Genomic DNA, 27,158 nt, shown 5'->3' on the forward strand with positions numbered 1-27,158 from the left:
CAAAGTGAACAGAGATGCCTCGTACTTGTGTGAACAGTGCAGATAACTTCTGCTATGTTTGTGGTAAAGTGACTTTTGCATCACAAAAGCGCAGTATAACCACTATGGTTAAGAAAGCCTATCACCTTTATTTTGGCTGCAAAATTGGAGATCAGGACAAGAGGTGGGCCCCACACATATGCTGCAACACTTGTGCAACAAATCTTCGCCAGTGGTTGAACAGGAAAAGGAAATCTATGCCTTTTGCAGTGCCAATGATTTGGAGAGAGCCAACAGATCATACCAGCAATTGTTACTTCTGCATGGTGCCTCCAGTTGGGAAAGGTGTGTCAAAGAAGAAAAAGTGGACTGTGCATTATCCAAACATTCCATCAGCTACCCCATGGAGAAGGACTGCCGGTTCCTGATGCACCAGAATCATTCTCACTTGAGTCAGACGAGGAAGAGGATGAAACTTCTGGTCCTGAACCATCAATGTCACAGGACCCACATTTTCTCCCATCCTCCTCCTCTCAACCACACCTCATAACACAAGGTGAACTGAATGACCTTGTCAGGGATTTGGAACTACCCAAGAGTAAGGCAGAGCTGTTGGGCTCCAGACTACAGCAGTGGAATCTCCTGGCAGGTGATGTTAGGGTTTCCATGTTCCGTGACCGTCAAAAGGATCTTGTCCCATTCTTCTTCATGGAAGGTCATCTTGTAGCCTGCAACAACATCGATGGTGTGATGGCAGCCCTCAACATCGTTCACGATCCAGATGAGTGGAGACTGTTCATTGATTCATCGAAGACGAGTCTTAAAGCTGTTTTACTGCATAATGGCAATGTTTTGCCATCAATTCCAGTTGGTCTTGCAGTCCATATGAAGGAAACCTATGAAACATGAAACAACTTTTGAGGTGCATAAACTATGACCAACATCAGTGGCAGCTTTGTGGCGATTTGAAGGTTGTTGCTCTCTTGCTTGGTCTGCAGACTGGATACACAAAGTACTGCTGTTTTCTCTGCGAATGGGATAGTCGTGCAAGAGATTCCCACTACATCAAGAAAGATTGGCCACTCCAACAGTCATTGGAGCCTGGGAGGAAAAGTGTTCAGCATCCACCACTTGTTGAATCAAGGAAGATTTTGTTACCACCCTTACACATCAAGCTGGGTCTGATGAAGAACTTTGTCAAGGCCATTGACAAAACACAAGCAGCTTTCAAGTACCTCCGTGGAAAATTTCCAAGGTTAAGTGAAGCTAAGATAAAGGAAGGTGTCTTTGTTGGTCCTCAGATTCGTGAACTTCTTCGAGATGATGCATTTGACCATGCACTGCGTGGCAAGGAAAAGACGGCATGGAAAGCCTTCCAGTTAGTGGCAATAAATTTTCTCGGAAACAACAAGGCAGACAACTACAGGTTGTTGGTGGAAAACCTCCTCAAGGCATACAAAAGCCTTGGTTGCAACATGTCACTAAAGATACGTTTTTTGCACTCTCATCTAGATTTTTTTCCACCGAACTGCGGAGCAGTGAGCGACGAGCACGGCGAGCGATTTCACCAGGACATTGCAACAATGGAGAAACGCTATCAGGGCAAATGGAGCCCATCAATGCTTGCAGACTATTGCTGGACAGTGACAAGAGATGCTCCATTTAATGAATACAAGAGACAAGCCAAGAAGCGCCGAGTAGACACTGAATAGGACAAAACTATGTACAGAATAGTTTTTTGCCTTTTGTTTCATAATAAATTTTATTTATATAACCCTTTTGCTGATTTTTAAAGTGTTCCATAAACAGGACAGGTGAAATATTATCATGTAAAGCAACCATAAACACATGAAAAGACCTAGGTTTACAATTTATGATTAAAACTCTACTATCTACACAATATACATAGACATAAAATGTAAAAACTTAAATATCTTAGAAACAGTAGCCAATCAGTTGTTTTAATTGTCATATTTGAATTCAGCACATCAAAATACATAATAAATAGCACATTTTATCTCTGAAGCAGACGACTTCTCAAAAATTGTAGACCAGTGTTATATAAATCTTGGTTAGGAGACAGATAACTCCTAATCTTTCTTCAAATCATTCTCTCCAGCCACCTAATCTCAGCATACTACTAGAGTTCCAAACTCCAGAGTCTGCATAAGGGATCCAAGTACCTCAATGGACTGTAGATTGTGGACTTTCTTCATATGAACAACATCAATATGAAGAGATAATTTCACCCAGTTACTCTTCCTCCCTACAACAGCGTATTGGAAGAGTCAGTTCCTATTTGTCCATATTATTCTGGCTCTCTCCTGTTGTTCCCCACTTTATTTTGTAAGTTCCACTGAACATAGCTTATGTTTGCTAAAGAAGTATGGGCTGGATGAATGGACTGTAAGGTGGATAGAAAGCTGGCTAGATCGTCGGGCTCAACGGGTAGTGATCAATGGCTCCATGTCTAGTTGGCAGCCGGTTTCAAGCGGAGTGCCCCAAGGGTCGGTCCTGGGGCCGGTTTTGTTTAATATCTTTATTAATGATCTGGAGGATGGTGTGGACTGCACTCTCAGCAAGTTTGCAGATGACACTAAACTATGAGGCGTGGTAGATACACTAGAGGGTAGGGATCGGATACAGAGGGACCTAGACAAATTAGAGGATTGGGCCAAAAAAAACCTGATGAGGTTCAACAAGGATAAGTGCAGAGTCCTGCACTTAGGACGGAAGAATCCCATGCACTGCTACAGACTAGGGACCGAATGGCTAGGTAGCAGTTCTGCAGAAAAGGACCTAGGGGTCACAGTGGACGAGAAGCTGGATATGAGTCAACAGTGTGCTCTTGTTGCCAAGAAGGCTAACGGCATTTTGGGCTGTATAAGTAGGGGCATTGCCAGCAGATCGAGGAACGTGATCGTTCCCCTTTATTCGACATTGGTGAGGCCTCATCTGGAATACTGTGTCCAATTTTGGGCCCCACACTACAAGAAGGATGTGGAAAAATTGGAAAGAGTCCAGCGGAGGGCAACAAAAATGATTAGGGGTCTGGCGCACATGATTTATGAGGAGAGGCTGAGGGAACTGGGATTGTTTAGTCTCCAGAAGAGAAGAATGAGGGGGGATTTGATAGCAGCCTTCAACTACCTGAAGGGGGGTTCCAAAGAGGATGGAGCTCGGCTGTTCTCAGTGGTGGCAGATGACAGAACAAGGAGCAATGGTCTCAAGTTGCAGTGGGGGAGGTCCAGGTTGGATATTAGGAAACACTATTTCACTAGGAGGGTGGTGAAGCAATGGAATGCGTTACCTAGGGAGGTGGTGGAGTCTCCTTCCTTGGAGGTTTTTAAGGCCCGGCTTGACAAAGCCCTGGCTGGGATGATTTAGTTGGGAATTGGTCCTGCTTTGAGCAGGGGGTTGGACTAGATGACCTCTTGAGGTCCCTTCCAACCCTGATATTCTATGATTCTATGATTCTATGTTTGCTTTCTACTGTTGAGCAAAAATAGGTGCAATCCCCAATAGTATCAACTGTGATGTAAATAAGATTTTGGAACAGCCTTGCAGCTATTCTCCAATTCTCTCACACACACACACGCGCACACACACACACAAAAGGAGGGCTTGGTGATGTAGAGGCCACAAACCCAAAGATCAAGTCCTATTCTAGGTGACAAGCGAGAGGTAGTAGCTTCGTAGCTTTGCATGTTCACATCACAAACAGAATGCATAGTTTGTCCAGCTTGGTATCCCATGCTTGAAAGGCCTAAGTACTGGAACAGCAAGGGTTTGCTAAAGTTACAAGCAGAGTCATAATGGGAAGCTTATCAGTAACTGCCCATAATCCCTCAGTTTCATGAGCATCAAACTGACTCTAATTAAAGTAAAATTTGAAGGAAAGTTACATTCTTTGAACCAAGAACCTCCTTGTAATCCTGTAAGTATTTTGCCATTTCTCACCACACGTATCTAAAGGATTCATAGGAATGATACTGTCAGTGAAATAATCCATTGTGATATCTGTTACAATGGACTTGTTCAAGTGTGCGTATGCATAAGAAACAGAATGTCAACTATTTCCATTCTAGGTTCAGTCATCATCTCATTCCGTATCACCCTCTGGCCCCGTTAGTGATGTTGGCCTCATCTACTCATCTGTCAGCTTCTCACACAAGCCACTCCATACCATGTCATGTCCCTATGCAAACAATACCCTTCCCAACCTCCTCTACAAGGCATGGACTCAGCTACCTTCATAACATTCAAGTTCCTCCTAAAGGCCTACCTCTCTCAGCAAGCCTGCAGAAAACATGACAACTGACAATGATGAGTTTGAGGAGTAATTCTGGGGAAATTTACATTTCCTATTGTATTAAAAATAGAATACGCTCCCTTCCCCTCTATTTGTGTTTTTGCTGCCACGGACATTTCAGTCAGGGGTATGATGGTGCAACCTGACAGCTGTGTCATCAAAACCCCAGTATAGACATAGTTATTTCATCCGGGGGGGGGGGGGGGGGAAGAGCTGAAATATGCTCTACTGGCAAAACCACACTTTTGCCAGTACAAGCTGTATATACGCTAAGTGTGCTTTGCCAGCGTAGGATATCAGTATACCCTAAATTGGCAACACACTCCTAGTGTAGACCTGACGCAGCACAGTAGGGTAGTGTTATATTATTTCCCATCGCCCCATATATGTACTTTCCATGTTTAAAACAAAAAGATAAAGTTTTGACTTAAATTACAAGCACTATAAAAATCTATCCAGTACCTACAAGAGTAAAGCTGTGTTTGTTTCATATCATAACCACCATTAAACATTCTGGAATTGAACTTCATTGGCTATTTCATTGATCCATGAGGCAGAAAACAGCTTAGTTCTTCAGCAACTATCTTGGTTCTGCAGTACTGACAGCTGTAAAATTTGTCCTCTCAGGTACTGAGCAGATATGAGTGAAGACAGCAAATATGTGAAGTGGAAAGGTTTGGGACGGTTTCATTTTAATTTTTGAAGTAGTCTCTTCCTACACTCCCCTGAATTAAGGGATGGGGCAGATCCAAATTTAAAATACTTGAGAGATAATACACAGAAGTTATTTTGCCAGTTGGCATGTAGTTCTGCAGTTGCACAGTGAGTTTAGCCAATTGCTCACACATTTCTGTTGTGCATCAAAAGGCAAAACAACTACAAAAGAGGGTTCTTGGGTTTTTTTCGCCCACACACAGCTCCTTGCTCAGCAAGAAACCTTTTATTTCACCCAGCTTAGTCTGCTGGAGAAGTAAGAGCCTGGCTCCCTTACAGATCACTATCTGCTTCCAAGGCTTGAAGAAATAGATGAAGAATCCTGCAAACTACAGCCAGGCCTTCAAATTAACGTGCATCCCAATGACCAAATCAAAGTCACTGGTTAGTGCAGCTGCAGAAGGCTTCCTTTGACATGTCAATTTATGAAGTAGTTGGATCCCCACCATGCTTTGCACAGCTTCACATGCTGCTGTTGCCACCAGTCTCCTTCCTCCCCAATTTCTTCAGACTTGATACTTGTTGAGGGCGAAGGCATGCTTTTAAGATGTTTCTAACATTTAGAGTGGGCTAGCTCAGACCAAGAAATTAGAGATGGAGGTGAGCCAGCTCGGACAAAAGGCTCCTCACTTGCATGCTGGATGCTTCACTCTAGCCTTCACATTCAAGCCACAGTTACCCCTAGTACAGAGTCTGGGGGAAAGTGGTTCAGAGTCTCACACTGCTCCCCAAGGTCTCCAGATAGTAAAGACTGAGTTAAAACATTTTCTTGATACGAGTTTTTTTTTGTTTAGGACAGATGCAAATGACCTTACTTGAAAAGTGGGGCGAGGGAACTCCACTGTTTCAGGATGAAACCACAGAGTACAGTAGGGGAACTCCAATAGGGCCAAGAGAAGCTAAGGAGCAGAATTCTTGTTAGGTGCTCCTTGTATAAAGCTGGTGATCTCTTTAGGTATTCCTAGACTGCTGTTAGGAACCAGTCACTTCCCCTGCTGGCAGTGGCTGCAAAATCCTCAACTGCTCCTCTACCCAATGGCAGCATTTGCATTCCTTGTCTCCCCCCAGAGCTGCTGAAAACTGGAGCCTGCCCCAGCTGCCAAGGAAAATGCGGGACTGCTGTGGCAGCTCCTGGCAGCAGAGGAAGGACACAGCTCTGGCATGGCTTTGCAGCAGCACTGCATGCCAGCAGCTCAGTTTGACTTCACACTTTTCCTAGAGATGTGCACCAGGATCGGGATGCTCCCTCACTCACAAGCTAGTCCTTTGGGAGGACTCCTCACTATAGACAGAGTCCCAATTCTCAACAGCCAGGAACCCTGCCTAACTGCTCCCTAGCACTACCCGAAACAGTAGCACCAGTAGCCCCTGCCTTCAAAAGAGGCTGGCAAAAAGGTTAGTGTTTCCAGAAGTTACAATGATGTGCACGCTGATTCTGAAATAGTGGTCAAAGTTTTCACAAATAGGTGCCTAAAGCTAGGCTACTAAGGGTGGGATTTTCAAAAGTGTCTATGTGGCTTAGGAGCACAGATCCCACTTAGATGCTTTTGAAAAATCACAGCGTTAGGCATGTAAATGTGGACTTAAAAATTGTTTTATAGCTGCAAGTTTAGACATTGGCCAAAGTTTTCTCTAGGTCCACTAACACTGAGAAAGTGAAAGGCTTAGTGCAAATAGTCACTTGAGCCATTGTATTCAGATAAGTTAATTCATTTTACTTGCATGCACAAAGTATTTTGAATACTAAGAATAAGTACTCTGAACTATGCCATGTAAATAAGATAGTGTTTGAAAGTCACCTGTCTGTATTCCAGATACGGGCATTTCAAATGCTAAGGAAACGACACTAACTCCAGAAAAACACAAACTATACTGGAATGGACATGGGAAACAATCAAAAACATTACGGAACAGAGAGCACACGCAAAATGACTTTGCTCACAGCGCAAAAAAATTAAGTTGTGGCAGGTGAAGAAGCCAAATACTGATCAGAAAAACCTTTGGCTTCTCAATATTCTCAACCAAAAAAGCCCAAAATAGTGTTATGTTCAACGGCAAACTATTATGTTCATATCAGACTACAAAACAGAATTCAAATACTCCAAAAGCAGAGCCAGACACTTCCTCTTTATGATAATACTCTTTCACCAGCATCCCTATAAGCTTGGTAGAGGTTTTTGTTTGTTTTTAATACTCACCTGCAGTCCCTCTGTGCATGTTTACAATCAATGAGATTGCAACTTTCTTGCAAACCCAGATACTACTGTATAACTACACTTAAAAAACCCAGCAACAGTCTGTATTTGCACATCCACAAGATGTAGAATCTGTGTGTTTTAAACTGTACCAGTCACTAAATCACTTTGGCTAACAGAACAAGAAACTATATTCTGCATTAAGAGGCACAACCTAAACATAACTTATGTATAAAAGTTTTTAACCCACTATTGTTACAACACAAAGGTACAGGCAAAAGATTACAGAAAAGTTCTCCAGCCTGTTCTAATGCATCTGACACCACTTTGCGTAGTCAGTTTCTCCTACTGAGATGGCTCTTTCACAAAGTAATGGGAAAGAGGAACACTTTTCAGAATAGGAAAGTGAAAGAGTACAACAGTTGGCAGGTGGATTTGAAGATGCAGTTTATGAAACTACTTTTAATCTGAGTTAATGGTGTCACTTCAGACAAATGCTGTAGTTTTCCAGGTATAACTTTAATATACCCAGAACTAGAGACTCGCTGTCATATCAAAACTCAGTGCTTCATATTACTAAACTTAACTTTGCACTCTATATAGCTCTGAGCAAGATGTGAAAAACATTCACAAGTGGGATGCACAGTGGCTGCCTTATATCGCCATACCATAAAATATGGTAAAGCACCAAGTTTACTTTTATTTCCTATAAGAAACTAAAATTCATACAGGATTAAAACCAAAAGCAAACTGATCCTCAGTTGTGGCAAGCTTCAAAACCTGAACTATGGTTTCATGCCTCTGAACAGGTAAGGTGATGTCCAAGGCAACATATATTGCTCCAAGTTAAGAGTTCCATGAAAACTACAGTCTCAGTTGTAATTGTGCAGTGGCACACAGTGAGGCATTCATTTAGTAATACATTATAGCTTAGCATGTTAAGTTCTTTCATTTCAGCTGGTGAGAACTAGTAGGTGAGCCCTAGTTCATTTAAATGCCCTAGCTATATATTAACTAAATATGTTTCACCTATCCTTTTATTTTTTAAGTTGTGACTTTTGGTGCTCATGGAAGTGAACATTTAACACAGGGGCAGGCAAACTTTTTGGCCCGAGGCTACACTGGGTTTCCGAAATTGTATGGAGGACCGGTTAGGGGAGGCTGTGCCTCCCCAAACAGCCAGGCGTGGCCCAGCCCCCTAGCGAACCCATCCTGCTTCTTGCCCCCTGATGGCCCTCCCGGGACTCCTTCCCCATGCAACCCCTCTGTTCCCTGTCCCCTGATGGCCTCCCCCAGGACCTCTGCCCCGTCCCACCCCTCACTGTCCCCTGACCCCCCGCCCCTGACTGCCCCCCGCTGCCCCATCCAAACCCTCCTCTCATTCCTGACTGCCCCCCCCAGGACCCCTGCCTGCATTCAACCCCCCTGTTCTCTGCCCTCTGACTGACAGGACCCCATCCACACCCCTGCCCCCTGACCACCACCCTAAACTCCCCTGCCCTCTATCCAACCCCCCCTGCTCCCTGCCCCCTTACCGCGCCGCCCGGAGCACCAAGACAGGTAGCCGTGCCGCCCAGCTGGAGTCAGCCACACCACTGCGCAGCATAGAGCACCAGGTCAGGCCGCTGCGCTGCCCGGCAAGAGCTCGCCGCCCAGAGCATTGCGCTAGTGGCGCAGTGAGCTGAGGCTGCGGGGAGGGGGAACAGCAGGGGAGGGGCCAGGGGCTAGCCTCCCGGGCCAGGTGCTTAGGGGCCGGGCAGGAAGGTCCCGCAGACCGTAGTTTGCCCACCTCTGATTTGACAGGAGCTAGAGCAAGGCAATGTTTTCAGGCACCATGAAAGCATCTCCAACACATCTAGTGCTGACCTGTGTCAACTTCCTAGTACAGTCCTGGGCTTCTTATGTGAAGGCTGCCATAATCCCATTGATGTGTGGTGATTTTTGCAAGATGATGCTAAGGGCAAGAATGAGACCAGCAAATTATTATTATTATTATTTTTTTTTAAACTCATGACCAGAGCTGGAATTTTAACTCACTGCTAGAGACAGAAGTCTAAGGCATTAGCCAAATATACCACTTAGCTCTGAAGTTCAGGTTACTATGTAAACTTGTACAAATATAGTGGACTTGCCTATCCTACTAAAGAAAAGAATTCAAAATATATATAGAATCATAGGACCACAGGGTTAGAAGGAACCACAAGGGTCATCACGTCTAATCCCCTGCCAAGATGCAGGATCTGCTTTGTTTAAACCATCCTGTAAAAAATTAATCTTTAATTCCAAAGAACAGCTATTTTATGCAATGGAAAATGTCTGAAATTAACTGACAGGTGAGCCAATTGACCAATTTGTACAAACAAGTACCATATAATCATTTTTAAACCTGCACAATAATTACAAGAAGCAGATCTTACAGGAGAGCTTTGTCAGAATGAAAGCTGCCCTGCTCCTGGGAAACAATGCATTCTTGCTATAATGAAACACCTTATAAACACCATATGACAGAAGCATGAAGGAATAAAGCATTTCCTTCTAGCATCACAATGCTTAGGACCCTAAACTGTATTTCATTATAAGCCAAGTACTCACTGAGAAGACAGACTCCAAGGTGTCACAATTTACCTCATACAGGCTACTAGGACAGATGAGAACATAATGCCTATTAGATTTAAATGTGCCTATTCCTACAACATACTTCTACTTAGAATGCTATCAGGCAGTTTTGAGTACGTAACATTTTCAAGAGTCCATCTCAGACATTAGGTAAGATTTTTAATACAAGCCAGTATGGTATCAGCATTTTCTGCAGCCACTGGCAAATCAATCCTACTGTGGGCAACACGTTTTGACTGTGTTGCCAGCAATACTGAGTCTAGTCAACATTGAGGATATTTCATAAATCCCATGCCAGAAATCAGTACATTCTGTACTAACCAGAACATCTAAGGAAAACCATTGTTTAATAGTACCACTTTTTCCAAGCAACAATAAGTTCACACTTGCTACAAAAGAGCTCTATTTAACTGCCAGAGAGCATTCTGGGGAATTTGCACGGCCCCATTTGTGCTGTACTCTTGAAAAAGCTGTTCCTCAATACTTTTAACAAACACTGCATTGTAACTTAGGAGTGGTCTGGATATTGTGTGTCTCTGTGTGAAGGTTTTTATCCAGTAAGGGTCTGACTCTCCCCCCACAGACATCAACAAGACTTGCTAATGTCAATGGAAGCAGGACTAGGCCCTAACTGAGGTACCAATTTTCAATACTACAAGCACTCAAAATATACTACATTTCATCTGTTCAACTTCTGAGAACCCAGTATGTTAAATTTAAGATATAGCGGTATTTTTGTACGAGGTCTGGATCCTGCATGGTGCTGAGCATTTCGTTCCAATCCAGCAAAGCGCTTAAGCACATGCTTAAGCACTTCACTGAATCAGGGCCAAAATGCTCAGCATCTTGCAGGACAGAGCACCAAACTACAAATTATGCAATTATGAAACCCTGCCAGACTCTCAACAGTTTTTCCCTTACATGTTGGTGGGTTCTTCATGAGTCTTGAGCAATATTTTTGCCATGTCAGCCACCTAGGATTTTTAGTCAAATATTCTTAATACCTTTACCCATTCCAAGACTGCAAAAGACTAGTTCCACTACTGGCAACAGCACTACTGATATAATTCAGAGGCTCAAGTAAAGCCTATTTACCAAGATGGGGAAAAGATTGAAGTCACACAAGCCTTTTGCTTTAAATGAAAAGAGAAGAAAGCTATAACGAACAAAACTAATTATCCACATTACCAACCATTCTACTGAGACTTCAAAATAAGTAGAAATATGGATCAAAAGATTAAAGCTTAATTTTCACAATTGTATTATTCACAGAAGACCAAAATAAAACGTGAATCCAAATAAATGGAGTCAAGCTAGAAGTAGTGACCTGATACAGAAAAGCCTCAATACTAACATAGTTAGTGAACCATTTATTCAGGCATAATCCTATTAATAAAGATTTGACAGAAGAAACACTTGGCAAGACAGTCATTTGTATCGGAAGTGTCCCTTTTAACAAGAAAGCCTTGACTCTTAGTGGATCAAATCTCAGATATCTCCCAGCATATGTTTGTTGGTTTAAAAATCAGCCCAGTAAGTTACTCTGCAAAAGCCTTGGGGAAAATATGTAAGAAATCTGAATGCTTATTTTGATGTTCAAAACCCAAAGTGGTTTGCAAAGTGGTTCAGTGCTGTACACAATCAGATTCTGAGATAACATTCTGACCTATGGTTTCAAGATTGGTTAGCTGAAAAACTCATGCTGTTCCTGTCTGGAATTAAGTGACTTATTCACACATCTTCCCCTTGTGTTAGCTGCACCCCACAATAGTTCTTCCTCAAAAGAAGAGTGAGTTTTTAGTCAGATATTAGCACCATAAATGCTTAGTGCTATATGTAGCAAACATTACCAAGCATCTGCAATTCTGCTTATGTCTGTGCAAGCATGCAGATATAATAAATGTGATGTTTTCAGCAGTTTAGAGTAATTTGGTAGTGTTTCCACTGGCTCTGTTGCACCCAGTCTCTAGTGGTAAAAAAGAAGTTGCACCTAGTTCTGGAAGCAGTCATTTTCAGATTAAAAGGTCAAGAATTTGCGAATTGCTGAATCACTGACATTGGGCCAAGAACTTATCTCATTTAACATAATCATCTCCACAATGGTCCTAGAATTGTATGGTCATTCTTGATGGGAGTTGAGGAAGTGATGTTTTAATGTAATGTAGAGTATCCAGCCTCAGAAAAAAGTGACAGTCAGCATTTCAACAGCATGACAAATTCTATCATTAGGAAATTTGCAATTAAGTTTTCATAGATTCAAAGGCCAGAAGAAACCATTGTGGTCATCTACTCCAACTTTCTGTCTAACAGGCCAGGGAATTTCCCCAAATTAATTCCCAGAGCATTTCTTTTAGAAAGACATCCAATATTGATTTTAAAATTGTCACTGATGGAGAATCCAACATGATCCTTAGTAAATTGGTCCTTGGTAAACTACTCTTAATTTCCAGTCTGACTTTGTCTAGCTTCAATTTTCAGCCATTAGATCGTGTTACACCTTTCTCTGCTAGAAGAGCCCATTATTAAATATTTGTTCCTTGTGGAGGTATTTATAGACTAACCAAGTCTTTAATCCTCTTTGTAAATAGATTGAGCTCCTTGAGTCTATCACTATAAGGCATGTTTTCTAATCATTTAGTCATTCTCACAGCTCTTCTCTGAAGCCTCTCCAATTTATCAACATCCTTTATGAATTGTGGACACCAGTTCTGGACTGTATTCCCACAGCAGTCGCACCAGTACCAAATATAGAGGTAAAATAATCTGTCCACTCCTACTCGAGAGTCCCCTGTTTATGCATCCAAGGATCGCATTAACCCTTTTGGCCACAGCATCATACTGGGGCTCATGTTCAGCTGATTAGACACACGAACCTCCAAATCTTTTCCAGAGTCACTGCTTCCCAGGATAAAGTCGCTCATCCTGTAAATATGGCCTACAGTCTTTGTTCCTAGATGTATGCATTTACATTCAGCCATATTAAAAACACTGTTTCCTTGCACCCAGTTTACCAAGTAATCCAGATTGCTCTCAGTGACCTGTCCTCTTCATAATTTACCATTCCCCCAATTTTTGAGTCACCTGCAAATTTTATCAGCAATGATCCTGTTTTCTCAAATAAAAATGTTAAATAGAGCAGGGCCAAGAACAGATCGCAGTGTGACCCCACTATAAACACACCTCCTCGATGATAATTCCCTGTTTACAATCACATTTTGAGACTTATCAGTTAGTTTGCTATGCTTGTGCCCTAGAATTTTATTTAAATTAAGTTACAATTTCAGCATGGGCTCAGACCAAGTCAAATCCGATAATAAACTGTTACCGTTTAAGATTTGCCTTATTATGCTTTCTGGCAAACGTTTTAATATGGCCAAAGACCCATTGAACCTGCTAGCACATGGAAATTATACCAGCCAGATTCTGTGTTTTATCCATGTGTAGCTTTTCCAGCTTTAATTAGTATTTTTCCTTTGCTACAACTGCAAGTTTGCTCAGTCAAAAAATTCTACAAAGTCAGTCTAACTTTTGCACCTAGATTCTGATCAGATACAGGTATATTCACTAACTCTGGTAGAACTGCCAGACAATGCTAAACTTCCCAGATATTGGGCAACTCTTCATCAAACATCTCACTTTAACTAATATGATATGAATTATCATCCATTACAAAATAGCCGTAAACATGATTTTATCCCAAGGGTGCGCAAACTACGGCCCGCAGGATTGCCAACCCCCTGCCCTGAGCCCCCTGCCGCACCCCTCCTGTGCCCCAACCCCCTGCCCTGAGCCCCCTGCCGCACCCTGCGCCCCTCCTGCGCCCCAACCCTGAGCCCCCTCCTGCACTTCACACCCTCCTGCACCCCAACCCCCTGCCCTGAGCCCCTTCCTGCCTCCTCCCACACGCCACACTCCCTCCCGCACCCCAACCCCCTGCCACAGCCCTACATTCATGGCCCTGAATGCATTTTCCCCACCCAGATGTGGCCCTCAGGCCAAAAAGTTTGCCCACCCCTGTTTTATCCACTGCTTGACAGTGGACACTATCAGTAAGCTGAATGAAGATACAGAGAAGCCAAAACATCGAATACTGGATGGAACAAGTGGGACTGCCACCACGGATCTGCAGCAGGATCTGGGCCAGTATTACTATGTGACCCTAAATAAGGTTTACTGAACCTAAAACAGCAGCAGCAATCCTGGTTGAATGTCGCAGACGAGAATCCTGGAATCTTTTATCAGAAAGCAAACAGCAACAGAGGAGTAGAGAATAGCAATCACTGGAAGATCAATTTAAAAAAAAATAAAATAAAAAAGCCTGACTGTATATCTTTATAAATACCAAAGTAAGTCTATTTATCCATGAACAGATTTTAAATCCACTGGCATTCAAATCAACAACCCTCTTCTGATTCCCTCTAGTGCTTAAGCTGATTTTAGGTCAAAAGTTTACATGTTACTATTCTAGCCCAAGCACTGAAACGGATTTTCTGAACTCATGTGCATTAAACAAAAAAGTCTTGCAGACTTAGAGCTAATTCAGAGCCATAAAAATATAAAACAGCAGTAAAATGGCTTTGCTATCTATAAAAACATTGCTCCTACAAGTTGTTCTGGACTGGCAGACCATAATGCCTGTGTGGAGCCCCAATGAAATTAATGCTCTCTGCTACTACATGCTCTAAGATCTATTTTGGGGAAGTTCTATGGCCTGTGTTGTCTAGGTCCTTCTGGCCTCAGAATCTATGAATGTAATGAAGGATCAGGGTATCTTGCATGTCTACGAGCGATGGGGTGTGTGTGTGTGTGTGTGTTAGTTATAACTTTAAGTAACTCTGGATGTCTTGTCTCGAGAGGCCCACTGCAGGAGTCTAGGTGACCACGCACACACAATTACTACTGCTCCAAGAGGCAATATTAAAAAAAGAAAGATATGTACAAAAGACCACGCCTTGACTTAGAAATTAATGAATGAGGCACAGAAGCTGCTGAGTGGTTCACGTTCAAGTCTAGAAAAGCTCAATTTTCAATCTAGTCCTCAATGGCCCTTTAATACTTCTCTAGCACTTTACATACACACTTGGTACAACTCACTGACTGCTGAGGAATGAATCAGAACTGATTTATATCACTTTGATTTAAATCACCAATTTTAATCAATTTAAATCAGCAAGCAGGAAACCTTATTTAAACCATCAATTTTTATTTTGTTTTGCATTTCTACTTTATTTTCCTAAGGAAAAGTTGTTTCTCTGATTGGTACACCCACTAAAACATGTTGATTTGCAGTTAAATATATAGCCTTTATATTATATTTGGTACTTTTTGCCTAACCAGAAGATATAGTCTATCTATACACATTTATTTAAGCAGTTATATAACGAACATTTATTCAGATTCTTAATTTTTGCATTTATGATATTAGAAAATGGTAAATGACATTTATTTAACTTTTTATATTAACACAGATTAACTTTTTACTTGTGATTTGTGTAACGATGCATTTGGATGGAACATGGAATTCAATTAAAATGTGCAAGTAGTATTTTAAAACTGTTTTATTAGTTAAATAAAACTACCTTAAATGCACTGCATACATAAGAAAAAAGTTGATAAAACATTATTTGTATTTAAAACAGATTTATTTAAACTAAGCAAGTATTCTGTCATTAGGGTCTTTAACTGATGGTTACCAGAAACAATGTCCTTCAAGAGTTTAGAACTAGTAGATCTCTTCCTCACACCTCTTTTTTTTTTTTCCCCCAGAGATCAGAACACTAAAACAAGCTTTCCTGCTTTTTCAGCTCCCAATCGGCTTCTCAACTTTGAATAAACTAGTCATTAAACTGAACTAGTTGAACAAACTAAAAATGAAGATAATATTCTCTCTGCAGCTGCAAAAGAGGCTACTACTGTCAAGAGGTGGCTTAGCACTACAACAAACTCTTGGTTCCAGACGCTTAGCCAGTGATTTCCCCATCAGTTCAGCAGTCTAACTTTCTTTAAAACTTCAGCAGCAAATATGTACTGCTTAATTTTTTTTATTTAAAAATTTTAAGAGATTATAGTAAGTTTGTCAATTTCAAATTTAATTGTAAATAGTTTAAAAATAAAGATGTATTTAAATACAAAAATCCAATAAAAATCATTCATCTATCCTAATCAGCACTGGAATGGCAGAGATACTACAGGGCAGGATTTAGCTCTCTGAGTACAACTGTGCAACCTTTTCTCTGGTTCTAGAATAATAATGCTATCAATTCATGGTCACTGCTGTTCACCCACAAAGCCTCATCTACACAACTTATAATTAAACAGAAAAAGACTAAAGGAAAATTAGAAATTATAGTCAAAATAACTCTGATTTATAACATACAATAGCCTTGCTCTTAAGCTTAATATGGGCCTTCGTAGGCTTGTGTAAAGCAAATTCATGTCATTGCTGTGAAGCAGTCAGGAAGCTGGTTCAGATGCAACAAAATGCATCAAGAGAGACTAAGTAGTGAGTCATCAGTATAAAAATATTGTCATATTGTCTGAAGGCAGTAGATGAAGCAGCCCTTTCAATTAAGAACAAAATTTTAACCATCACCAGAATTCCTACCATTTACCATTTACTAATTTGTAATCAAAACCTTGGGCACTGAATGCATCCAGCCCGCAAACTGAACTAGAGTAAGGCTAGTCTGGTTCAAATTGCCTGTGTTTTTTAATTTTACATTAGTGATAGAGTGTCATATCTTAGGCAAAGAACCATGCTGAAAGTGGCCTAATGATTTAATGCAGCATAGTACAGTACCAACATAAGCATGATAGCTTAAGTTATCTTTATAACAGTTTTTCAGTTGTTAGCGTTCTGATGTAGAAGATTTTTACATAAGAGGTTTGGTTTGGAAGACTGTTTAATACATAGACGACTCTGTTATATTCTTTAATTTTTTTTTTTTATTTCCTATAGCCAGACACCCAGAAAAAATAATTTGTCAGTGTCACACTCATTATTCATATTGTATGTACTTACTAACTACATAACTTGTTAAATACACCCTGGAACAAGTGAGGGTGACAAACCTGGATATAAGGAAATAATTCTGTGGAGTATCAAATGTATCTCCATTTTATTGTATAAATTGAATAGTGACTCAAGCAGACAGAACAAGCATTTTGCAATGTTAGCCAAAGGTATGTATACTGGTCTATACAAACCAAGTTCTTTGGATGGACCAAAAAATTTAAAAAAATTAAAAAAAAAAAAACCTTAAAATTTTTTTAAGTAAAGATTCTTTTTCCATCCCCCCCACACCCACACACCCATTAAACAAACAAACTGCCTTCAGTTTTCTCAACTCCAACACAGTTAATTGACCAGAGGGTTTGTTTTTTTGTTTGGTGGTTGTTGGGGGTTTTTTTTGTTTTTTTTTGTTTTTGTTTTTGTTTTTTTAAAGAGGCAGTTATTGGGCTCACCCAGTCCTGAGATAAAGTAGTTATATCAAAAGAAACAATCCAAATTCACCAACAGGAGACCATGCATTTGAGGAAACCTGTCCTCGTAACCAAATTTTATTATCTGACTTTAAGTTTGTAGAAGCAATCATGTTCTCATTCCGCTCTGTGCATGTGCTACCTACCATCCCCTCCTCAAATTAGACTACAGAGGTAAACAGCATGTCATACTTAACTAAAATGGTAAACAGAAGTCAGAAGGAGATAGGAGAACCACATACTTTAGCTAATAAATTACTACATGTTTAGAACCAAGACAGATAGGTACCCAGGGGGAAAATGATCTCTTAACCTCCTTGATTAAGCCACTGCAAGCAACAAGTTTCCTGAAATGTCAAGTATGGAATGGTTGTTATACCAAGATAGAGCTGAACCCTTACAGAAGTCCGAGAATGATTTTAGCCCCATTCCTCCACACCCCAAATTCCAACCTGAAGCTGAAATCCAAGGATGCGCAGGACACAAAGATCAGGTGATCCACAACAGGCTAGTTTGATAGTACAGACATTAGAGACAAAAGAGATTAGCTGTAGCAGAATATTTTTTCCCGGGGAGGGGGAGGGGGATCCCTGCCTCTGATGGGATTCAGACCTCTGTGCTGTTATCGTGGGTGAGAGAAAGGTTATCACCACCCGCCTCGTTGATAATTCTGCAGAGAGATTGTTTGGCCTTTGGCAATCCCACCCACCACCCACCCCGGAGAACATACCCCAACCTGCCACTGCCACCCGCCCCGCATCCAGTGTCACCACCCCCAAAGAAGGCCCGCTGCTTTCACCCCCACCCCACCCCCCGAAACCGCCGCGCTCGCACCGCTCCCGGCTAGGGGGCGGGTCCCCCGGCAACCGATCCCTCAGGCCCGGCCTGGCCGCCTCCCTCCCGCCCGGCCCGGCCCGCACCTGGATGACCTCGTTGACCTCCCGGATACACTCCACCATGTGCTGCAGGATCTGCTCGGCCGTCAGCACCTCGTAGCGATAGTCCTCCTCCTGCTCGTGGCCGCCGCCGCCCCCGCCGGGGCCCGGCCCGCCGCCCAGCCCGCTGCCGCCGCCGGGGCCCAGCCCGCCCGTCTCCCCGCACAGCAGCCCGTCGCGCTCGCCTCCTACGCCCAGCCCGGGCTCCACCAGCTCCACCTCGCCCAGGTCCAGGTTATCGTCGTCGGGCTCGTCGTCCTCGTCGTCGTCGTCCTCGTCCTCCTCGGCGCCGCTGTCCTCGCTGCACTCCTCGTCCTCGTCGAACTCGTAATTGTAGCCCTCGTCCGAGTCCATGGCGAGGCGGCGGCCCGGGGCTGCCCGCGCCGACCCTGAGCCCTCCCCCCGCGCGGGCTCCTGGCTGCTCCTGCGCCGCGGCCTGCCTCTGCCCGCGGGACAACAACACACAGCGCCGCCGCCGCCGCTGAGCCAACAAAGGGACGCGGCGGACCCCCTCCGTCACCGCGCGCCGCGGCACGCACGCACGTACGTACGCTTGGCGGGGCTCTGCCGTGCGCGCCATTACATCGCGGCCGCCATCTTGAGTGAGGCCGGAGGAGGGTCTGGCCTTACTCGGCGTTGCGACGGCCATCTTGGGCGTGGCAAAACGCTGGGTTTCGTTTCTGTTGCGGCTGCCATTTTGGGTGTTGTTGTGGCCATCTTGAGTGTGGCGAAAGGTCCCTCAGCTGGTTTCCTCACCGTTACGGACGCCATCTTGGATGTGGCGAAACCCTGCTAGGCCTCTCATTGTATCCGCCATGTTGAGTGTGGCAGCCCTTTTCTTTCTCCTCCCCCATTGCTGTACTGTCAGTCTGTCGGTGAAGGTTCTAGGCAATGTCCACTGTGGTAGCTAAGCAACTAAGTCACCATTGGGCCCCTCTGAGTGGGAGTGGGGGCCCAATTCAGGCTGTGTGATCCCATGTCTGGCACATACTGCCCAGCCCCACCAGCAGGGCGCACGGCCCCTTCACTGCAGCCCCATCCCATAGCATGTTGGGAGGGGTCAGCATAGGGATGGTTTGTGATAGAGATGAGGAGGCAGTTCTATGGGGGGATGAGTAGAGGATTGGCATAGGGAGGGGCGGGTGGGGAGTTGGCATAGGGATGGGCGGGTGGGATTTGAGTTGCAAGGTTGGCGTAGGGGTGGGTGGGTGAATGGGATTTGGGGTGGGAAGGTGGTGTACGGGTAAGTGGATGAGATTTGGGGTGGGAGGTTGGCATGTGGATGGGATTTGGGGTGGGAGGTTGGCGTAGGGATGAGTTGATGGGATTTGGGGTAGGGGGCTGGCATAGGGATGGGTGGATGGGATTTACAGTAGGGGGTTGGTGTAGGAATGAGTGAATGGGATTTGGGGTAGGAGGTTGGCATAGGGATAGGTCAATGGGATTTGGGGTAGAGGGTTGGCGTAGGGATGGGTGGATGGGATTCGTGATGGGGGCTGGCATAGGGATGAGTTGATGGGATTTGGGGTTGGCATAGGGATTGGTAGATGGGATTTGGGGTAGAGGGTTGGTTTACGGATGAGTGGATGGGATTTGTGGTTAGCATAGGGATGGATGGATGGATGGGATTTTGGGTTGGGAGTTGTTATAAGGAGGGGTACAGGCTTAAAGTAGGGATGGGTGGGGATTAGCACTGGCATCATTTGGAGTAGGGATGGTGTAATTTGGGGTAGGAATGGGTGGATTGTATTTGCAATATTGGCTCAGTTTATAGCGAAATTCATGCTTTTCAGAAATACCAGCAGCCCATAGGTATGAATCACAATCCCGTTTCTAACTGGAGAAGATACTGAAAAAATGTGATGTGTGGTCTTTGTGCTGATTTTTCAGTGCAGCAGGGAAATGGCGTCAATTTAAGTAAATCAGTGACTACAATCTATCAGACTGCTTTGCTGCCCATTGACTGCTGGGGTTCCAAACATCTTTAAAAACCAAACATATGTTAAAATAAAGGCCTTTAATGTATATTTGCATAGTAATCTCATGTCGGTAGAGCAAATGCCTATAATACTGGGTCAGTTTTGATTAAATAGAAATGACAGATAATATATGAGTTGAAAGTAAAAGTATTAATGAAATAAAATCAGGGCTACCATAAATCCTTTGAAAATATTTCTCAATGCAAAACTTGCTGCGGGGGCATGTTACATACATTTGACAACATTCCATCTCTGTAATATAGGAGGAGGAGATGGAGGGGTGCCATAAATATGATATGGAACTAGAGAACCACCATGTTTTTCTGCTTCACACCCTGGCTCCTGCTTGCCTAAAGGCCCAATCCTACAAACACTTACTCACATGCTTTACTCTGTGTGTGAGCAGCCCCTTTGATTTCAGCAGCACTACTCCTGTATGTAAAGTTAAGCATGTGCATGTTTGTAGGATTGGGATTAAGTTAGGAACCTCCATTCACTCCTATCAGCATCATTTATTTGCAAAAATAGGTGCCTAGAAGCCCTAGTCATGGACCAGGACCCCATCATGCTAGGTGCTGTGCAAACATAGAAAAGTTAGTCCCTGTCTCAAGGGGCTTACAGTCTAAGTGTATTCATTCCTCTATTTCACAATGAGCGTATTGCTCATTTTGGACCCCACTTTACTGCCATCCCACGAACGAACCTGCTGTTGCTGTATCTTTACTATTGAAATGACAGGGACTATCGCAATCTTTACTATTGTAAAAGCTCTGGCACTGGCCACGGCAGGAGACAGGATACTGGGCTAGATGGACCATTGGTCTGACCCATATTTATGTCTGGTATCATGGCAGTTTGAGATTGAGGGTCTAGAAAACTTCATGAGGGTTAGAGAAATAAATCCTGCGTTGTTCCAAGGTGGCGTCTCCTCTGCTGCATGCTGGGCCCTGCCGCTGGACCTCTGTCAGTGTTAAAGCCCACTGTGTTGCAGCGCCCACAAATTAAATCACTACAGGTGCAGCCCTGTAGCTAAACAGTGCACGTTTCACCAACGGAAACCCCTCTAACTGGCTGTTTTCCCCACAGCCCTGCCTCCTGGAGAAAAGCATCCCATTGGGGCTGCTGCAGGAGGCAGACTGAGCTCTCCTCCCCTTCCCTCCCCTCTGGAGCGGACACTGTTCTCACAGGAGGGGTGGGGAAGAGCAGAAAGAGCATAGCAGCTCAGGGCAGCTCTACCCTTTGCCCTCCCCTCTGCTCCTCACCGCTCTCCTCTGCCTCCTTGCCTGGGAATGAGAAGAGGGGACCCGCTGCAGCCCTCCTGTCAGGGAGAGGGCGACGGTGAGCCCCAGGAGCTGCAGGAAGAGCTGGGGGACAGGCAGGTGATTTCATATCTCTAGATAATGACAGACCCACACACTTTTTTCAGGGTACTGTAAGCACCGGTCTCTGTCTGTCAGCTGGTGGGCTAGTGTCAGACCACTGGACAGTGGCAGTCTGAATGTTAAGGTTGTGGGTCTCTGGTAAGGGAGTGTGTACAATACTTATTCCTACCACCTTCTTGGGCCTCGCAAAGGACTCAGCTTGGGTTAGTAACAGTCTGCACCCTGGCCCAGAGGACAGCATGCTACCAACTCAGCCAGCCAGCCAGCTGTCCTGTGCTGTTACTCACCGCAGATCCAGTCGGACTGTGCAGTTCGGTCAAGCATCCAGCCTCTCCTCCTCCGGCTTCATGGGGCTGATTCTCCATAGCCTTGGGGCAGTGTTTTCCCCAGGAATTGAAATTTGGGTGGGTGGGGGGGTTAAATATACTAGGGCGGGTGAGGGCCAAAGAGGGGTGAGACTGTGAGGATGACAGAGGACGGTATGGCACCATAGTAAAAACTGAAAAATGTTTCACAACCATTTTATTAGATTTAACTCATGTTTTAAAATCATCACACAAATTAAAGCTGGCTACTCAAGCTTTCAATGAAGCACTATATCTACATCCTTCTTGCTTTCTTGTTGTAATTTTGCACAACTCTGTTAATGAACTACTCAAATGCAGTGCATTCATCTTTAGTGGCTTCTTGTGTGTCTGGTACTTCCAGTCCTTCATGATATGCTCATGATCAGGCAGAAGGTGACTTCTTTCAGAACACAAAATTCTATTCAATGAGGATAAAGAACGCTCAACTGTCACTGTTGTGACTGGGAGTAGCAAGAGATGAATTACAACTTCTTTCATCCCAGGAAACATAGCACAAAGATTGGGCCAAACCACTAGTGATAATAAAGAAGAAGTTGACGTCAAATCTTCATTCGTTTGTCATATGACATTCCACTCTGTTCAAATTCTCTATTCTGTCCTGATCACATGGCAGCGCCATTGCTGGTAATGCCTCAACTCCACTCAACTCTCAGTGTGTTATAAGACAGGCATCTGTAAAAGGTATGTAGAGGTTGAGTAGAATCCAGAAGTTGTTGTTATAGATTTGTAAGAATCAGGTCTGTGTACTTTTTCAGCTGGCTTAACAAACACTTTTTGTCCTCTTCATTTAAAGATTCAATATAAGTGCCTTCATTAGTCAACTTCTGCACTGAAGTCTTTGCTTCTTCCAATACATTTTCAATGGATATCTCTCTGATTGATCCAAATGTAGCTTTTGTTGCTGGACAAATATCTACTACTTTGTACCAGATACCTGGATATCATTGTTTAATGACCCAAGTGGTTTCAACCGTAGACTTACATGAGAGAGAATGGTGATAGTCTTCTCTGAACTTAGTAGCAAAAGTAGTCCTCTAGCCTCACTGCTTAGATCTGTCCCATCTTGGTAGATACTTTCTAAAGCCAGTAATAATGGTTTAGTAATTTTAAGACAACAGCCAAGGATCGCTCATGAGAAAGCCAGCAGGTTTTCCCAGATTGGACTAATTTGAACTTCAGTCCCAGTGTATCTTCTATTTTTTCCAAGACGTTCAGTCCTTTTGGACTCTTGCTGAAAAAAGAATATAATTTAAGACATTACATTTATGGCTTTTTAAATGTCTTTTGAAGAGTCTGCAGCTCGTACTAGCATGGGTGGCGAGTTATATACCCACGTGGTGCTCGAGCACCAGCAATATTCGGAGCCCAAAGGCCCAGCTCCAGCAATATTTGGGGCCAGGTCTCCCCCCCGCCCCCACCTGCCACCCCCCCGTGCCTCCCCCGAGTGTCCCCCGGTCCCCCCTTGCTGCCCCCGTGCACATCCCCGGGCCCGGGAGAGAGCAGAGCGTCCCTGCCTCTTCCATCTTCCCTTGACTCCCTGCAGCAACTGCTGCCGCAGGGTCCTAGTGCCCCCGATCTCGACTGCCAGGGCAGACTGACTGTGAGCCTGCCCTTCCCCCTCAGACCCTTCCCTTTTACCAGCAGGACCCTCCAGCAGCACAGGGGATCCCCCCCCCCCGCCCGCAGTCACCGCTCCTGCCCCATGTTGGGCAAGGGGCAGCCCCATCCCTCACTCCCAGTGAGGCTACAGTCAGGGGCAATAGCAGTGGAGGAGGCGCACGCAGCACCCCCTGGCACTCACCACAGGGGAGGTGAGGGAGATTCCTGGACCTGAGAGGGGCCCTAGAAGCACATGCAGTGACAGTGGTGGGGGTGAGTGTGCTGCTGGGGGGGCAGGAAAGGGGGACTCCTCCCCCAGAGCTTGCTACTGCCGACAGGAAAAGGGCTGGGGGGAGTCCTCCTCTCTGGCCCCTGTCCCAGAGCAGCCTGCCTGCACCCCAAACTCATCCCCAGCTCTGCCCCACCCCAGAGCCCACACCCCCAGTCAGAGCTTTCACCCTCCACTGCACCCTCAACCCTCTGCCCGAGCCCTGAGCCCCTCCAGCACCCCAAACACCTTATCCACAGTCCCAGCCAGAGCCCTCATCCCCCTATACCCCAACCCTCTGCCCCAGCCCTGAGCCCCTCCCACACCCCAAACCTCCCATTCCCAGCCCCAGCCAGAGCCCTCATCCCCCACACCCCAACCCTCTGCCCCGGCCCTGAGCCCCTCCAACACCCCAAACACCTCATCCCCCCCCCACACACCCCAACCCTCTGCCCCAGCCCTGAGCCTCTCCAACACCCCAAACTCCCCAGCCCCAGACAGAGCCCTCACCCCCACACTCCTACTCTCGCCCTGAGCCCCTCCCACACCCCAAACCCCTCATTCCCAGCCCCAGACAGAGCCCTCACCCCCTACACCCCCACCCTCACCCTGAGCCCCTCCCACACCCCAAACCCCTCATCCCCAGCCAGAGCCCTCATCCCCCTGCACTCTAACCATCTGCCCCAACCCTGAGCCCCCTCCTGCATCATGAACCCCTCATCCCCAGCCTCACCCACGGCCCTCACCCCACACCCTACCCCTCTGCCATAGCCCTGAGCCCCCTCCCACACCCCAAACCTCTCATCCCCAGCCCCACCCCAAACCCAGCCCCACCCCTGCACCACCTCCCTCCCCCAAACTCCCTCCTAGAGCCTGCACTCCCTCCCTCCACACCCCCTCCCCCACCCCCACCCAAACTCCCTCCCAGAGCCTTGGGCAGGTGGGGGGTGGAGTTTGGGGGGGGGCGGAGTTTGGGCGGGGGCGGGTTCTGGGCACCACCAAAATTTCTACAAACCTGCCACCCATGCGTACTAGTGCTAGTTGGAGTAGATGGCCTCTGCAGTGTGTATAGGAGAGATTAGGGTTACACTTTTCTCTGAGCAAAGCTTGTACTCCACTATGTCTTCCAGAGACTTTTGCAGCTCCATCAAATGCACAAGCAGCCATCTGTTTCGGGTTCAATTTACAAGCATTTAACTCTTCTAAGATGTGGGTTTTCACAGATGCTGCCGAAGTGTGTTCTATAACCTGAACATCTAGAAATGCATCTATTGGCCTACCACTGACATCGAGATAACATACACAGTGACTTAATAATTGATGCCCATTTGCATTGGTGCATTCATCAGCCACGTATGCACATTTTTTTGAATGTGGTGAGAGAGTTCTTCACTTTTTCAACTGCTGAGTCTTTCTCTGTTGCACTGCATGCTTCTAACCAGTCAGTTGAGTTTCTTGTAGAAAGACAGTGAGCATTTGCCGGTCTTGTTCAGAACCAGTGCCCAACTTCAAGATTAACAAGTGACAATGCAGTTAACATTGGCCTCCAGTTTGTAGTATGTGGTTGTGATGTTGCACTCTATATGTTTTATGGAAATATGCTTTTGAGTGTAAATATAATATAACTGGAATATGCTTTATGCAAAAGGTCTCTTGTAAGGTATCACTACAAAGCTTATAATCTACTGAGTGTGTTCATCCTATTTGTATGAGTGTATCATTCTTGTATCTAAAACTAGAAATATGAAGTATTACTCTGAGGTCCTATTGTAATTATGCAAAGTGTGGGCCATTAATGGTGGCTTAGGATCTTGATGGCTCCCATTAACTAGAACAATTGGTTGTAAATGGCTCTGTTTACTTGTAAGCCTTCCTGTGTGTGTGAGTCAGGCCGGAAAGAATGGAGGCTTGGGGTCTCACAGGACATGTGACCATATCACCTGGTACTGGAATCCATCTTAAACCTTGTGCTTTTCCATTTAGAAGGAAGGGTGGGAACCCAGAGAGAGACAAAGGATTCCTGCCTTGTGCCAAAGCTATAAAAGGGGGTGGAACAGAACAAAGGGCTCCCAGACATGTGAAATCCCCTGCTTTTCACCTAAGATGCCTGCTGGAACTAACAAGGTCTGTACCAGAGGAAAGGATTGGGCCCAGACTAGGAAGGAGTCTAGTCTGTGAAAGAAGCTTATTGGAACATCTCTGAGAGTGAGATTTACCTGTATTCAGTTTCTTAATGTATTAGGCTTAGACTTGCATGTTTTGTTTTATTTTGCTTGGTAACTTACTTTGTTCTGTCTGTTATTACTTGAAACCACTTAAATCCTACTTTTTATACTTAATAAAATCACTTTTGTTTATTAATTAACCCAGAGTAAGTGTTTAATACCTGGAGGAGCAAACAGCTGTGCATATCTCTCTATCAGTGTTATAGAGGGTGGACAATTTATGAGTTTACCCTGTATACGCTTTCTACAGAGTAAAACGGATTTATTTGGGGTTTGGATCCCATTGGGAGCTGGGTGTCTGGGTGCTGGAGATAGGTAACCTGCTGAGTGGTTTTCAGTTAAAGCCTGCAGCTTTGGGGGTGTGGTTCAGACCTGGGTCTATGTTGCAGCAGGCTGGAGTGTCTGGCTCAACAAGCAGCGTTCTGGAGTCCTAAGCCATCAGGGAAAACGGCTCAGAGGTAAAGTACATCAGGTGACAGTCCCAAGGGGATCTCTGTGACCGAACCCGTCACAGTGGTATCTCTTGCTTAAATAGAAAGTATGATGCAACAGCCATGTTTGTTCGCATAAACTGTGTTGTGTCTCCAGCATTCTTTACAGCCTCATTAAGTACTTCTAAAATTGGCTTTGACAGTGACTGGCTTATAAGGCTTTGTGCATGTCGATACAGTTCAGAGGCATGGTGTTTTGCAGCCTCTTCATGTAGGTTGTCAGTATTGGCTTTGCTGATTGGTCTGGCAAACCAAACTCCTCCACTTTTACTATATAAATCCATGATATACCCACATCTTGAATACTGCATGCAGTTCTGGTTGCCCCATCTAAAAATATATATATATTTAACTGAAATCGTTAGAGTGTGTATGGTAACACCCATTGTTTCATGTTCTCTGTGTATATATATATCTTCCTACTGTATTTTCCACTGCATGCATCCGATGAAGTGGGCTGTAGCCCACAAAAGCTTATGCTCAAATAAATTTGTTAATCTCTAAGGTGCCACAAGTACTCCATTCTTTTTGAAATGATTATGGGTATGGAACAGATTCCATATGAGGAGAGATTAAAAATACTGGGACTTTTCAGCTTGGAAAAGAGATGACT

General features: G+C 44.6%; 1 protein-coding gene across 1 annotated transcript in view; it reads right to left on the reverse strand.

The window, feature by feature from the left end:
• The window catches only part of ARIH1 (ariadne RBR E3 ubiquitin protein ligase 1), a 131,584-nt gene extending 112,997 nt beyond the window's left edge, over positions 1-18,587 (reverse strand). Inside the window, exon 1 of the mRNA XM_065411671.1 lies at positions 18,219-18,587. Coding sequence (XP_065267743.1) covers positions 18,219-18,587 — 369 coding nt within the window. The remainder of the gene's footprint in view (positions 1-18,218) is intronic.
• Between the last annotated feature and the right edge of the window lie 8,571 nt (positions 18,588-27,158).

This window comes from Emys orbicularis, chromosome 10 (genome assembly GCF_028017835.1).
Source record: "Emys orbicularis isolate rEmyOrb1 chromosome 10, rEmyOrb1.hap1, whole genome shotgun sequence".
Taxonomy (NCBI): domain Eukaryota; kingdom Metazoa; phylum Chordata; order Testudines; family Emydidae; genus Emys; species Emys orbicularis.